The sequence below is a fragment of the Geospiza fortis genome, unplaced genomic scaffold (genome assembly GCF_000277835.1).
Source record: "Geospiza fortis unplaced genomic scaffold, GeoFor_1.0 scaffold486, whole genome shotgun sequence".
Classification (NCBI taxonomy): domain Eukaryota; kingdom Metazoa; phylum Chordata; class Aves; order Passeriformes; family Thraupidae; genus Geospiza; species Geospiza fortis.
This window is the reverse complement of record NW_005054417.1, coordinates 1,047,289-1,064,230: the sequence shown is the minus strand read 5'-3', so window position 1 is coordinate 1,064,230 and position 16,942 is coordinate 1,047,289. Positions and strand designations below refer to the sequence as shown.

General features: G+C 35.6%; 1 protein-coding gene across 3 annotated transcripts in view; it reads right to left on the bottom strand.

Annotated features, from left to right (window-relative positions):
• The window catches only part of HACE1 (HECT domain and ankyrin repeat containing E3 ubiquitin protein ligase 1), a 44,204-nt gene extending 29,222 nt beyond the window's left edge, over positions 1-14,982 (bottom strand). For 2 of the 3 annotated variants that reach the window (XM_005426600.2, XM_005426601.2), the window contains exons 1-9: positions 14,933-14,982; positions 13,782-13,871; positions 11,849-11,953; positions 10,063-10,138; positions 9,627-9,758; positions 8,677-8,759; positions 6,322-6,418; positions 3,612-3,713; positions 2,047-2,153 (exon numbers count right to left, since the gene is read on the bottom strand). In XM_005426600.2, the coding sequence (XP_005426657.1) occupies positions 2,047-2,153; positions 3,612-3,713; positions 6,322-6,418; positions 8,677-8,759; positions 9,627-9,758; positions 10,063-10,138; positions 11,849-11,953; positions 13,782-13,871; positions 14,933-14,961 (821 nt within the window). In that variant the 5' untranslated portion in view covers positions 14,962-14,982. Of the gene's footprint in view, positions 1-2,046; positions 2,154-3,611; positions 3,714-6,321; positions 6,419-8,676; positions 8,760-9,626; positions 9,759-10,062; positions 10,139-11,848; positions 11,954-13,713; positions 13,752-13,781; positions 13,872-14,932 lie in introns of those variants that run through there. The other variant, XM_031061580.1, reaches the window with a different exon arrangement.
• Between the last annotated feature and the right edge of the window lie 1,960 nt (positions 14,983-16,942).

The window sequence follows — 16,942 nt, the reverse complement described above, 5'->3', positions numbered from 1 at the left end:
GAAGCATTACAAGAGACAATTTTAGATAATTTTGAACTAAACAATAAACAAATCCAAAAGCTACAGGTTGTGGGTTAGTACCAAGGAAATGAATAGAGATTGTATCAAGTTCAGCCATGCAAGAATGTCATTATTGGAGGTCTTCATGTACAAAGTACATTTTACACATTTGTTGGAAGAAGGAGAGAGAGGAAAGAGGCCCAAGCTCAGAGCATTCACCAAGTACTACCTTAATCCCCATTGTGTTTATAAGAAAACACCTGAGAAATATTTCTTGAAGTAGTAATTCACCGCTTCTGCCAGGAAACCAAGCTGGAGACAAAAGAGACACAGTTTTTGCAAAACTGTATCTGTGAAACTGTCTTGGAATTGTTTTCTTTTGCTATCACATTTCTGTATTACAAAGTACCAAAGAGGAGCTGGCCAGTAAGAGTCCACAAGACACTCCAAGTACTGGCACGTCTGGAAATGAGTCCTCATCCAGTGCAATGCAACCCCTTGATCCTGTCTTCAGCCTCCACCAGCCCACCCAAACACAGCCATACAGGAGCACACAGAGGCTCAAATTCCGAGACAGTACAGGCACAGAGCTACAGTTTCTACAGCCACGCTGAGGGAGCATTGCTCAAATCAGAAGAGCAGTAACAGTAACAAATCAAATCTAAACGACAATCAGTTTCATTTACCTCTGAAGACACTGAAACAGAAGCAAATACCACCTCATATGATGAAATCCAACTACCACAACTTCCAATAATGTCCCTATACAGAGCAAGTTTGAAACCCTTTCCTGCACTATGGTTTTACACCCTACCACAATTTATTTGTGGGAGATCTATTGGCTCTAAGGAAGTCTGGAGACAAAAAGGAATGTGTTACAAGTTAAGCTGATACACACTGCAACAGCAGAAATTCTTCAGAAAGTTATCTTTGCAGCAACAAAATTTCATTAATGTCTACACACTTTAATCCCTTTAAACCCCAAAGTTTAAAGGGATTCAGACCTTTACATTAATTCATCAAAGTGAACAGTCACCAGCATAAGATTTATTAATGATGTAATGAATTTCCCACCATCATCCAGGAGTTCTGACCTGCTATCTACAAGCACCATTTAAATTTAATGTGACTAATGGGGAAGAAAAATAAAGTATCTAGGAGTAAGAATATGCTATTTATTTTCCATCTCACTGATGGCTCCTCGGACCCCAGCCCAAGTTAAAAAAAAGCTTCCCAAGTCATAATCCTCTACAACCTATGCTGACAGGTTTCTCTGATTACAGAACACTTTCAAAGCTCTCTTTGCCAAAATGCCATCTAAAACGTGTTAATAAGGAACTTCACTCATGCTTTCAGACCCTTGACTCTTTCAGTAAAGATTTTCTAGTAAAGCATAAAGGTTACACCAAAATCTGTTGGATGTTGAAAAGAGTAAGATGCTCCAACAAATTGCAGACAGTGTTTTGCACAAACTCAAACAGATGTCACAAAAACTAAGAAAGCATACCAGGTAAATATGCTTGCCTGTGTCATGCATCTCCTCAAGCTACTGCTGCTGAGACAGCACACTGATACATGAAATTTTTTATCTCATATATATTAGTAGCCATGTAAGGCAACCAAAGCCAGCAAACATGAGACAAGTGTCTGAAGTAACAAAACTCTCCTCAAGCATACTAAGGAAGCATGTAGAAAAGTAAAAATGCGGAAGGGAAGAAAAAGTGAGAAGGATGAAGACCAAAAAAAAAATTACTTGATAGTTGTCTAAAAAGCTTCCCTTTCTAGGGCTGACATAGCCAAACTAACCAAACAAAAAGTACACTTCCCTGCAACTCAAGCTTCTAGGTACCAGCAGCTATACAAGGACACCAACTTTTTCTCTTGAAGTCTTTGTGAAGACAGTGCTCTAAATAGACATTATCATATAAATCAGATTTGAGATCCATCTATTCCAGCATGTGCTGAGCATCAGATAGTTTGAACTATTAAAACTATTAAGTGGCACTAACTGTGGGGTAGTTTATCAACCTGTGACCTCACACTTACCTGAGCAATTTGTGACCATTTGTTGTAGCAACTTCAGCAAGACTTGTCAAGATTTTAAGATACTGGCTTTCGCTCTGCTGAGACAAGTGTTCCAGAACCTGCCGCAACTGAAGGATTCAAACAAGAACAATTGCATTGTGTCAAGGAGCATCAGATCAACAATAATTTATCCATTATGTAGAACACCATCACCCAAGCATTATAATAATGTATATCTATACTGTACAACCTCTAATCTAGCCTCAGTTAACGTTTTATTATCATTTACAAAGATTACAGATGTGCAAAGGTACACATCCTAGTGTTGATGTATGTACTAGAGGGTATTTTTGTTACACTGTTTTAGTTCTTTCTCTTTTAATTTAAATCATCTATAGATTCTCCCCTCACACCTAACATACACTTTGAGCATTCTCACCTGCATCATTTCACTCTGTAAAACTCAACCCTGTCTCAGAAATTTAAACACTGACTTGGAAATCTTTAGTGTTATAGTGGAAGTAATGGAGTTATAGAGAAAATGAAAACATCAAAAATCTAGCAAACTAAATTAAGTAAATTGGCAGCCAACATCTTACTAAACCTTTTTTTTTACAGTCTGTAAGGTTGTTTGCAGTCATTTTAAAACAACTAATGTATTAAAAACCCACAGCAAGCCAGATTTACAAGGGGGAAGAGGCATCCCATGCTTCATTTCCCTTACACAATTAAAAAACAAAACTTTTTTCCTTGACTTTTCTTTGCTTTAGATTGTACTACCCCACAATAACCAAAGAAGCAAGGTATAAGAGAACCATTAAAAAAGAAACTGAGTAGTTTCATCTACAGAAGTAATAATCAAATGAAATTTTGGCTGCAATCTTTTACTCTAATTGTACAAGACAATTTCATACAGATGAGTGCTCATACCACAGAATTTTAAGTTAATTCCAGATGATTCAGCCTCAAGACACATCCTAGAATGGATGTCTGCAGATAATGACTAAAGGAAGGAAAATAGGCCCTGCTACACAAAGTAATTATATATATAGGATGCTCTAAGAACGCTCTGCCAGTACCTTTGTATTGAAGCTTGCCCTGTCTGTTCTTTAAACTGTCTAGATCACTTTACCAAATGTACAAAGCTAGAACACTAAATGAAAACAGATCCTACATTTAATTCCAAATTCTTGGCTTTAATATTATGTGAAGACTGCCCCTTTTCCATGAGGAAAGAAAGATACCTAGTGGTCAACTACTGTGGTACTGACTGCCACTCATATTCAGCACTAAGCTCTCCTCCCCACACACAGAGATCCCTGGCTATAACACACAGAATCCCATATTACCATGTTTTCCTGCAGATCTTCATTCTGTGTCATTTGAATTATTGTCTGAGAAAGCCAAAGATTCAATTCCAAATTCTTGGCTTTAAAATTATGTGAAGACTGCCCCTTTTCCATGAGGAAAGAAAGATACCTAGTGGTCAACTACTGTGGTACTGACTGCCACTCATATTAAGCACAAAGCCCTCCTCCACACACACACAGAGATCCCTGGCTATAACACACAGAATCCCATATTACCATGTTTTCCCGCAGATCTTCATTCTGTGTCATTTGAATTATTGTCTGGAAAAGCCGAGGATGGTACTGTATTAAGACTTCACAAGTCTCTCCATAACCACCCTAAGAAAACATTTTAATTAAAAGAAACGTTAGAATTGAGAGTTAGACTATTACAGGCAATAATTTCTATTAAGGATAAGAATTTTGTTTTTTAATGCTGGAGAAATCCTATTCTAAAATAATTTGAAATTCAAGAAATGTAGCAAAGTTTGGTATCCCAAAATGTTTGGGAGAAGACAGAATCAATTTTTTCCAGTATACTGGTTCACATATATCCACTACCGTTTTTATGTTTTTTAAAACATTTTCCTACTTACCAAAATAAATGTACAGTTGAACAGTGCTTCAGCCAACAATCACCAGAGATTAAAAACAGTGCAATATTTCACTTCTCCTCCTCCTGCTGATATCTACTTACACCCAGAATCTAATATTTCAGAACAAACATTTTCTAAAGGTTCATAGGACACCTATCTGACTTGTTACAGGAAGAAATAGGACAAACCCATGAAAGGGTTACTTAATTTTAAAATTAATACACAAGTATAATTCCTTAGAATGTGCCTTGGACTAACTTCCCACCCTTCTGAGAAAAAATGTTTTCTGGAAAGAAAATAACTTGATTTTGTGATTTATTTGTATCAAATCTTATTTAACACAGCTGCATTTTTAAGCAGACATCTAACACCTGAATATGCATGAACTTCTACTCTGGGAAGATGACCATATAATGTATTAACTGCTGCAACTTCAGGGACTCCTCTGTGAATGACAGTTGACATTATCTCAGTGAAAACCCTACATTAAAAAGATTAATTTAATTGTTTCTGGTACGAAGAAATTAAGTATTAAAAATAAACCCACCCAGATTCTGTAAAAATTAACGAAAGTCAAATCTTCAAGATCAAGGTAATGTTTGCAAGAAGTGTATGAGTCTATAATTTCAGCCTGCTGAAAGCATGTGGTTGTTTGACAAACAAACTTTTAAGCATAGAATAAAACTCAAAAGTAAAAAGAAAGAAAACATACTGTTTTCTCCTTTCTTACTTGGCATCATGAACTTGTATACTGCATGATCTTGAACACAGTAAGATCATCACTACAAAGAAACACCAGGTGTCACTACTCACACCTAAATAAAGTTAACATAAGTTTTATGTGTAAAACACTGCCCTAGGGATTGCAAAACTGGAGACTGAAGCAGAAACTCAAAACATTAATCATAAAAAATAATAACTCTACCATTAAGCACACACTGGTAAAGAATCATTTAGGTTGGAAAATACCTTTAAGACCATCAAGACCAAACATCAGCCTGGCACCACCCCTACCTATGCTACTTAACCACATCCTCAAGTGCCATATCCACCATTTCTTTTAACATTTTCAGGGGTGGAGACTCCACCACTTCCCTGGGCAGTCTTCTTCAATGCTTTACAGCCCTTTCCATGAAGAAATTATTCCTAATATCCAATCTAAACCTCTCCTGCCATATACTGTCTTACAGGACTGCGGCTGCAGAAGACCTTGAAACTGATCAGACTCCATGTGGCTTTATGTAATGATAAGTCATTCTGCCATAGCAAAGAAAAAAAAATCTGACTGAGTTTCACAATCAAGTCAGCAGTGAGATAGTATTGTGATCTGGCACCTCTCAGTAACCAGAGCTGAGGACTTACTTGGTTTCTTATACGCAAAAAGAAATACTGTAAATAACCTAATTGGAACAAGGTCTTACACTGATAGTCTATGAAATAAAGCTTTCAGAGTTAAACACTCCAAAAATATCCCACAGATATCCTGCACATACACACAACTATTTCAAGTCCAAGTCTTAAGCACATGAGGACACCTCAGAAATTAAATACCTTGAGGCTGAAATAGTCTGAAAACACAGAAAAACAATTGAAAATTTCAATTTTATCCTGACAAACTAATGACACGTACAAAGGTAGCATGATGTCCACTCACTCCAGGGACTTATTTTTTTCAGCTTTCAGTTCAGTTTTCTAGTCTGATTACTAGCAAAAGTTCAAGGGCTTCCATTCAATAGTGTTATTTACCCATTGACCTGCAACTGATCTGACAGAAAAAAGTGTAAGTGTTCACAAACCAGAAAAAGTCACTTTAGGAAGTAGTACAAGCAGTAGATGATGAGGAAATTGTTTTGCAGTTGAAAATGTCACATTACTTGAAAATATGTAAGAATTTTGTTCCTCATCCAGATATAGAAATATCTCTGAAAAGTAAGAGCCATCATCATGTAAGTTTTGTTTGTTTTTAATAGCAACATCTCCTCAAGAGAAAAGAAATCTATTATTTGAGATTTTAAAAAATCACTCCTTTCTGCATTCCTTTACTTCTTACTTGTTAACACGTAAGCACCTAAATGGTGTACTACCATTATACCAAGGATTCCAAAACTTTCTAGTCAAATGGAGTTCTGGAAACTCTTTCTCATGATTCTTGCATCTGACTTATGCAAAGGGTAGAAATTATGAACCTGCCTGTAGGATCAATTTCATTATTAAAAAATTATGTTTTGCACTTGTTTTGCCAAAGGACTACCATCTTCCAGAGGCCTTAGAAATAAGAAAAGGTAATAATGATCAGGTGACACTGTAGTAAGTCAGAGAAATTCACTGAAAAAGTGTTGCTAACTTAATACCTGTACACAGAGATCCAGTGGAGTAACACCGTTCTTGTCTGGTAAATATTTGGCTCCTCTCATCAAAAGAATTTGTGCAGTGTCTCTCTGACCATGGCTATTCAAAAGAGAAGAAAGACAGTTAATAGAGCATTTATGATCTGAGTCATAAATCTGTCTTTATTGCATCTAACAAACAAAACCAACATAAGCTAGAAGAAAATAGTTACTGCAAAAGAACAGTGCAAAATTCAGGCTATTTATGAAGTCAGAGTCACTCTCATCATTCAGAAATGATTCATCTTAGCCTCGCCTCAAATATTTATGAGCTGTATTTCCTGCAAAAAGAGAGCTTTTTCTCAATTTACATCCTAATTTACTTCACAGAGGAAGTTATCTTTGCCAAGTTCTTTGCTCACTTCTACCATATTTGGGGGAAAACAATCTACTTGTGCTTTAACCATCAATAAAATATCAGCAAGATATATTTATTGATAATTCCTTTTTTTGTACAAGAGATAATTCATTTTTTGTACAAGAGATAAACACATCACTCAAATGGCTCTAATTTCTATATATAAATGTCTTGCATAGCTTCTAGAAGTGATGAGTTTTACTTCTGCATTCACAGTCTATTCATTAATCTGCTTATAGGTTGTATAGGACCCCTAGTTCTCTTGAGTTAAAAATTTCCCAACATGCCAGCATTGCCTAGAAAACAGAAAAACCGCTATTTATATCTCTCAACACTTTCCCAAATCCTTTCTTCTGAAAAAAATGAGAAATTGAGTACCAGTGATTTACTTCATTAAAAACACATGGAACGATTACTTGAATATTGCCTTCACCAGCATTAAGTGCATATACTGCCAAACATAACAGAGACGTGTGTAAAGCACAAAATGAAAGACTGATAAAAAAGACGTAGCAATTAGGGTCATAGATACAAGCTTTTTCAGTGACATTTTATTCCTCAAGCTAGTTTGCAGTACATCCTTTACACCAATGGATATGAGTATTTGGCATCCTGGAACATACAAGAGGCTGCCTGCATCCTCAGCCTGATAGGTGCAGCCTCTCAGTTCAGATAGGGCACAGGTAAAGTGACAACTAACAGCAAGAGGGGCAAGACGTAGCTTCACTGATCTCTCAATAACTCACAGATGAGTTCTCCTCAGTCCTGTCCTTCCAGCCCAGGAAGCCAACAGGTTAATCTAATGTACCAGACTTTGTCCCAATGCAAACAAACATTAAAGGTCAGAAAGGAGATAAGACTAATGGCCTACTTGCAGCATCTTCACTGTAATTCTCTAGACTAAGTGCACAACCCAACACACTGACAAAACAAGTGCTTCAGACTCAGACTTTGAATACCGATACCCTTCCTGCAGCTACCACCTGCCACTGCTACCACATCCTGCCCTCCCTGTCATCAGGAACCTACACCCTTTCTTTCCAGGTTTCCTGTAGTACACACCCTGTTCATTCTACCCTGCCAGATGCTCCAGTCAGTAATTTCTAAAGAATATGACTCCCGTACTTGCCACATTCCCTTCTTGTGAAAAACCTCCAAGCCAAGACAAGCTGCTTACTTCTTTTAAAGTGTGTACAAATACCAGTCCCTAAATCAATGACCAAGGCTGGCAGCTATTTATTCTCCCCTTCTTCTTAACTGCCACAAGTCAACATACACAAGTCAACACTCCAGAGACCACAGCTCCCAGAATGTAACTCTTAGCAGACCAGCAGGTCATCCATTTCTACTTTTGCTTATAGTAACAGTTAATCTTATGTGAACCATTTAACCTGTAATCAAAGCACAGGGATTGCAAAAATTGTCAATGTTCTAACAAATAGCAGAAATGCTCTAATTAAAACAAAAGATCATTTATCATGTGTGTTAATTTTGAAATATAACTACGAAGAAAACATAACTGATCAAAGTAGCAATGTCATTTTAATTCAATATTGTAACTTTGACACATATATGTACATTTCATGCATACTGTAATACCATACTGTACATTCAGGAATAGCCAAACTTGCCTTATAAAAGGCTCTGGTTTTAGTGTACTCAAAATAATCTAAGTTGGCAGAATTCATTTTTTCAGAAAAGCATTCAGCAGTCGCCAATTCATGATGTGCTAGAACATGTACAGGTATGTGTTTAACATGTCTGTTAGAAAGAGGTACATAAGCCTGCAGAACGAACCTAAGTATTTAGAAAAGACACTAAACCACACTAAAAAATTAGACAAAATTAAACACCAGTCAGCTTTTATATTTCCTATATTTTGTAATTTCTAATTAGTTATTGCAAAAGCAGAAAAAGTATTTCACTTTTAGGCCAGTATTCGAAAGTGAAAAGTATATAACCTGCAAGCAAAATAAAGCGGAGTTGCCCCAGAAACGTTTGGCCTGTTTATGTCTGCGCCGCTGTCCAGCAAGCACTGCACCGTCTACAAGAGAACAAAACATCACCTTTAGAAAAAGAGCAGTGGAAAACCCTACTGGCTTGCAAATATTTAATGCATGTCGAAAATATGAAAACACTGACCAGACTCTCAAACAACTTTTGTTATATTTCAGTCACATAAATTTGCTATATTTATAGGTAACTGTTTTTCAGAATTTGGCCTTCCAAAATCCAGGACTGACAAGGACAACAGAAAGGATCTAGACAGAATTACAATTTATTCTTTTTAGTAGTAAATAGTTCTAGCAGCAATCTGTGTAACTCTATAGGGCTCTAATGCAGTTCAAGTAAAGTAATCAAACTTATACTCTGAATATAAATAGTCACCCCTAACACAAGGCCAGACATAAAAATTATTCACACAGATCAATAATGGAAGATTTTATTTGAACTTGTTTACTTCTAAAGTTAAACTGTAACTGATCCAACTCTGTTTTCATTTTTTATTCACAGTAAGTTAATATTTCAGATTTCAAAATCACATAATAGCTTACACAATTATGAATTAGACATATTCTGAAAAATAAGGCAAAACATTTTCAAACATTTAAAATTGCATTAAAAACTTGATATTAACAAGCCAATAACAGCACTGCAGAAGAGCTGAACAGTATACAGTAAGTCATCTCAACTCCCATAGGCACTGAGATCAATTAGCTCCACAAGAATAAATAAGTTGCTCCCAAAGAAGTGCATGCAGTCAATACTAAGACACACAACAGCATTCTTCATACTTGTAGCCATTATCATGTGCATTACTACTCTGAAGTTTATAAAAAAGCCACAACAACTTTGAGGCATTACCAAGTTCTTCACAGATCAATTGTGTTCATACAGTTTAGAAACTTACTGTCTTGTGTCCATTTTGACAAGCTACATGAAGGGCTGTCTGTCCCATTGCATCTTCAACATCTACATTACTGACATGCTGAACAAGATCATGAAGCAATTCTGTTCGTCCATTGACAGCCAACCAATGAATCTAAGCACAAAATGATGATACATGTGTTTCCTTTAGCAATGATACATATATATCCCATAAAAATATTTCAAATCTGGCTGTATTATTGTCAACACTTTCACAAAGAGAAAATTTGCATAATATTAGGAGAAGCTTTGAACAATACAATCATATGCTTGGGTATTTTGATCACATCTTTTGATTCTTGATGGCACTGGATGCACAGCAGTTTGGTTTTATGTGTAAGATGGCAAAAGCTTAAAAACCAAGAATCTCCAAATTCTTCATTCATTTTATGAATATCGTGATAACTAATAGCACTTACTGCAGTCAAGCCTTCATTATTACAAATGTTGACATCTGCACTGTATTCCAACAGCTTGCTCATACATTTTTTCTGGCTGTAAGCAAAAGAATACATTAAAATCCAGTCAAGGAAAATCACTTACAAAGACTAAATATCTTATTAGAGCTCCACTCACTCTAATTTACCATTTTTCTAAGCATAACAGGTGGTTCCAATTTATAAGGAGTACAGTACTGAGCATGTGAAAGAGAGAACTGATCTTCACAGAGACTCAGACAGTGCAAGGGTAGCAAACAACAACATAGGGCTAAAATCATAGCTGCTTTGTGGAAAGTGCAGAAGCACTTAACCACTACTCTAACAGTTTCAGCCCTGCATGAACCACCATTTCAAGACAAAAAGCCAGAGTTCAGCTAATAGAAGTCCATGAAGTTCACCGTTGCCTGTACATGTCAGTGGACATGTTTACAGTACACCACTAAATCATTACTTAATGAGACAGTCATTGTAAAACTATGCAAATCCTTGTTAAACACAAGCACTTTCTTAATAAAAGTAGAGGTATTTTCTCTTAATTCATGTTTTGTTTGGTTTTTTAACATTTTTAATGCTCTAAGTGCTTTACCTTTACAAATTTATTTTGCTTTTCCCTTTTATTTGGTACCTTTCACACCTTTCATATACCCCCTTTCCACATAACTGTCTCCTCAGTGTATTTCTGCATTCATCATAAACCATTTGCCTGCTTCTTTCCCCTCCTACAAATAGACCTCACACATACCCAGAAGCCACTAAGCACTACCACCTCCTCACCTGAAGTACCAGCTGTGATACAATTCAGTTATTGTATCACACACATGCCCTAAAAAGAAAAAAGAGAATATTACCTTCACAGCTGGATGTTTTCACATACTACAGTTCCAGAAGTAGGATCTTAAAAAGGTACTTGCTCACTGGTTTAGAGTTCTTTCTCTTCCTCTCTCCTAACACTGTGCCAACTTTGTATTCCTTTTCTTGCAGGAAAATTTTTCTTAGAGACACTATCTCAGAAAAATCAGAAGTCTCTGACCCCCTCCAAGCCCTACAAAACCTTTTCTTACTCAGGTAACTGGAAGGTGAATGTATCTCTCATTCAATTACTGTTGTAAGAATCATTATGCCCCTGTGTCACAGACACATTTTATGAAAAATCCTTTCCTTAGAATTTTTTCTCCTGAGAAGCTGAGAGGCCTCAGGAAGAAACAATAATTGTAAACAATAATTATCTGCTGCTGTGGAATGCAACAGGTGCATCTTTGATTGGTCTCATGTGGTTGTTTCTAATTAATGGCCAAACACAGTCCATATATCTTGGAATGTGTGGTCAGTCACAAGATTTTATTATCATTGCATTTCCATTCTTTTCCTTTCCTTTCAAGCCTTCTGATGAAATCCTTTCTTCTACTCTTTTAGTAGGTTTTAATATAATATATATCATAAAATAATAAACCAGCCTTCTGAAACATGGAGTCAACATTCTCATCTCTTCCCTGGTCCTGGGACCCCTGCGAACACCACTACATCCCTGACTAACAGAAAACACTAAAATGACTGGTACTGGAATTGGTATTTCAGACATGACTTACTATTTATAAAATATTACTCTGTGAATACTCAAAATAAGGATTTTAACCTCCATGGTCTCGATTTTCAAAAGTGAAAACCAAAGGCCTTTTTTTTAACTATGCAAAAATATTACAGAACATGCTAGCTCAAATGCATTATGTAAAAATTTTTCAAGAGTTTAAGGATTTTAAAAACTTACCCATTCCTTGCTGCTAAATGGAGTGGAGTACATCCTGAGATGTCCTGATAGTTTGGATTTGCTCCTTTTTTTAATAATAGAACAAGGCATTCAACTGATCCACAGCTAAGAAGAAAACAAGAAAGGGAAAAACTGTAACAAGAATATTTACAAATCAATATTGGCATAAAGACAACAGCAATATTATGTACAGATCACACTCACTAGAACATCTTTACATAAAATTGTTTTACACTTCAGGCTACACAAAGCTAAAGCAAAGTCACTTAATGCAGTGAGAAGTGACCAAATATAACTGGTAGCAATGAACAGACACCAGTCTTCTCTTTGATTTTAATGACTTTAAAACACAACAGAGAATCTTTAGGACTGTTAATTCTTTAAACTATCAACTGTTTTAAAAATTTTGCTTTCAATTTCCTCTCACCTTCCTCATCCCTAGTTTATTAACAGGACTGAATTTTCCATTAAAGATTTTGGGGTTTGTTATGCTCCTGTGTCTGGAAGTTATGTTCAGAAGTTTGAATATCAGGAAAATTCTAAAACTTGTACAAATATTTATTTGCTAATAAAAATATTTATTTGCTATCAATTTTGAACCTGTCATAAAGAGCTGAACTCTTTTACTTTACACAATATAGCAGCTCTTCAGGATAACCAATGTCACTAAGAGGACAGAAACTCTGCATTACATATTTATCTTGCTCCTGAACTCTTTAAGAGGAAAAGCTGATTGAAAAGATAAACAGAGTAGTTTTGTATCTGTTGCAACCAGCTAATCAATTTTTACAGATCTTCCCAACATCAGAACTGCTACACAACAACCCAAAGAAACTGAAGACTAACTGTACAATATGTTGCAAAACCAGCAGCTTGATGACCCCTTTGTGACCCAATAACTAAGTCAAGATAAAAGACAATCCAGAAACTAAGTGTAACACACCTTCTTCTATCTTTAGAATCAGGAAGCATAGTGTATTTTCAAATATAATTCTAAAGGATATGCTAAATATTTGCTTGCATTTTTGTAAGTACTTCCTTAAGTAAATTTTATATAAGCATTATGTAATTAGATGAAATAGTTGGGAAAGAGCTATTTTTAATAGTCTGTTTGAGAAGCTGGAATTTCCACCTTTATTGTGACCAAATACTGCTATATATATGCAATACTACTACTATTTCCTTTTTTTGCTTTTTGCACTTTTTTAACCGTTTAAATGTAAGAACTTTCAATATATTTAAAAGGGGAGATAAATACAGGGCATTCATTCATCAGTTTAAAGTTTAGTTTCCTGAAAAGCCATGCCAAAAACTATCTGGTTAATTTCTATTTATATGATGGTAACCTGTCTGTTTCTTGGCAGAGTTACATATAAAATGGAGTCATCCCATTGAAGAGCTATACAAACAGTAAATAATGTAGATCAAAATTTGCACTGAAGCCCTCTATCCAGGATACAAAATTTATTAGAAGTGAGCTCCTGAGTTATATTCCCTTCAGTTACAGTCACATGAAGTACTTTGGAACAGCTGCTTCCCAACAAACATCCAAACACTTCCCACTGTTTTAGAATACCTCAAAAACAATCAGCACCTGCCAATGAGAGTTCTCTGCCTCTACAAAGGCAAGAGTAACCCAGCTATACAGGATGCACATCATGGCTGCATCTCTTTAAAAGACTTGAGATTTCACAGAAGGGTAAAAAAGTATCTAGCCAGACTTCCTTCACTGGAATTTGGAGAGCCATTTGATACCATGTGTAAAATCCTCTTTATGAGGCAAGCACATTACTAGGCAGAACAAACAAGATACAAAAAGTGTGAAAACAAAATGTTAACTGACACTATAGAGTTTTCCAGCTTACATTGGTGCCTTAGATTTGTGGCAATATTTTCATTGTTAACTTCTGGACTGGACTCAAGTAAGTCTTACTTTGCTGCAATATGAAGCAAACTTCTCTTCACACGTCCAAAGGCATAATTCACATCAAATTTTGAATTTGACAGCAGCTCTGAGACAGACCTTCAAATAGAAAAATAATTTTTTAATTTTAAAAATAGCTCACAGTATTCAAGCAAAGTTCATACTCTAAGTTGTACACAAGTACTCTATTTCTTATTTAATCATTATTTCTTTTCCATACAACTAATTACTAAGAGATCACATAGTTTTTAAGCATTTGCTGATTAAGAATTCTTTCCACTTCTTACTGTACATAAAAAATGAACTGCGACACTGGGAAACTGTTTCAAACTAGTAAGTATGTAAACTAGTAAGAATTAGACCAAACAACCAAATCATTTCTTTACAAATACGAAAAACAAGCATTTCAATAGCTTTGGTTTAAACAAAATAAGAATTCCCATTTCCCCCCTTATCACAATCATCCCAACCATATATCCAACAGTTTTCCCAAACATAGGCAAAGTTCAGAGGGAAGACTGGTATGTGAAATCATGATGATGAAGTAGAAGGATACAAGATCAGGATAAAAAATTTAAATAGGACCTTTCAACTTCCAGTAATGGGCTGATGTAAAACCCTTGCATGGGATCTCAAAATGCAACACAGCAGAACAAATGTTTATCCTGGCTGAACAGCAGCTCTCTCTCACAGTAAGAGTTACTGCCTGCTTCCCTACAAAATTCCTGGGAAGGAAGCACCACTTAGCTGGCATTATACAGCCTCCAGGTTCCAAGCACTTTGAGGACAACTCAGTAAAAGAAACAGCTGCTCACCTGAGGAATTCCAGATGTCTAATGAGACTAAGAGCTTCTATGTCATCCATAAATAAACACTCAGAATTAAGACACAGTTACAAAACAACACTTTTTTTCTTATCCTAGGACAATTTTCCCATGTGCCTCAACAGAACAAATCCCAGTTCCGGTCTATGGCATAAATCAATGCAGGTAAAATTAAGCTGGAATGCACACAGTCAGTGACTAACTTCAAATTAGAACACAAGTCAGCAATTCAGCAGCTGGACTTCTGGGAGTGCTTTAGGAGCTATGACTTCAGCAAACAGGCTGGGTTTTCAGACCTTAAAAAAAAAAAAAAGGTAAATTTAAAGAAGCTCTCACCTGTGCTGGTCAGCCATAACCATTGGCATCAGTGTATAGACAGCAGTTTCATTATCTGGGAAGAAATTTAATTACTCTGTTACCATAAAGACATATTTTATGTAAAATAAATGTATCTAGCAACACTTATTTACATTTTCAAGTGTCCACTTGAAATAGATTTTTTTTTACACAGATTCTACACATACAAAGTTTCATTAAAAATAAAAAGCCATCACACTTATTTAGATAAAAGAGAGAATTAACAGAATTGTAATATATGAAATTTCAATGTGGCTTTTTTTCTTTTACAAAGTAAAAAATACAGAATTTTCAGTGGAGTGTCAATTTCGTTGCATTGACAATTCTGTTCACTAAATCCAAGCTTTTAAGAGATGTGCATTAAAAAAAACCCAAACCAAACAAAAACACTTAACTATTTAATTTTAAAAAGAAGGAAGTTTCCTGTCTTCCAAGGTGACTTCCATAGTCCTGTGACTATGATTTTGTAGTAGTGACTTTTTAAAATTACTTCATAACCATTCCATTTTGTCTCTATACTTGAATACCTGAGTGCAATAAGTTTCATTTTACTTTTTAATCTCTAATCAGTTTCATATTTCACACTTGAAGGCAACAAAAAAAGGCCAGAAGACAAAAGTCCATGCCACTGGTGGGAACACACTGACATTCAGCCACACAGACTCTCTCATCACTACTGCTGCAAATCCCAGCACTCTGCATGGCTGTGATGAGCCTGTTTGGTCACTTACAGACTTCCTGAAATAAAATACTATTTTTAGAAGATTGATTTGACAAAACTTAAAATCTTTTAACATATAATAATTATGAATGGTTTTAATGCACATTAATTTTTTCTTTTATTATGGACAATTATTGTAATTATTCCCTTCAACAAGCTACCCATTTTTGAGAGTACAATCTCCACAGATTGTTCATGTAGATACCAACTCATGACAGGAGGGGCTATGCTTTCTGAGAAGCCAGGTTTATGGTTTCAGGATATGGAAATACTGTTCTCAAAAAATTTTTATTTTCAAGTTTTTCCTCATCACCTTCCTTGATCCAAACTTACAAAGCAACCAGAACAGGAAGAATTAAAACAAGCATAGTATCTTGTGTCTTTTACATACCATGCTCTACATATTCACTACTTCCACTAGGTAGGCAAGGTGGCATTTACTGAATTTTAAATAAAGATTCTTCAGAATTATGAAGTGGAATCCAGGAAGTTGTTATCATGCTGCAGCTATGCTATTTGTTGTTATTATTGTTTTACGCTGCTCCAAGATTACTGCTGCTATCAGCTAGTTGAAGTTGTGTGTCCCTAGCTAACAAAAGAAAGCAGCAATGCTTCTTTCCAACAATCTATTATTATTAACTTTGAACACTGGACAGAGATAAGCCAAATTCAAATCACATTTCATCAGCTATAAAAACTTTAAAACAAAAATTTAAAAAATCAACATTGCTTATAGAAAACACATGGTGCAAGAGACACAAGCCTCTTAAAACACCAAATTATGATTAAATGTTGCAGAGAGCCACCAACCATCACCAAGCTCAAGTCTGAACTCTCTACAAATTGCCTCTTATGGCAGAGTTCTGTGAGCATCAGAAAACTCCAACACACACCCCTAGAATTTGACTGCTGGGGAAAGAACAAGCTGGAGGGAAGAGAGAAAGAATCCTGAAACAAAATTAAATAGATGCTAAATAAATATCAATTGTGAAAAATATTTGAGCATTTTTCCAAAATCTATCCATGATTAGCTCCAAGTATACACAAACTAAAAAAAAAAAATCTCCAGCTCTGTTTCAAAGAGCTCTGGGCAGGAAGATAAAGCTTTCCAAATAAAACAAGAAACCAAACTTAAGAACATCAACTAAATTTAAACATTACATTCTTATGTATTTCCACAATCAGGCCCTATACAAGACATCAAAAAAATGGTGAAAAAAACTTTAAAATATATCAGCACACTTAATTGAAATGCTTAATATTGATTC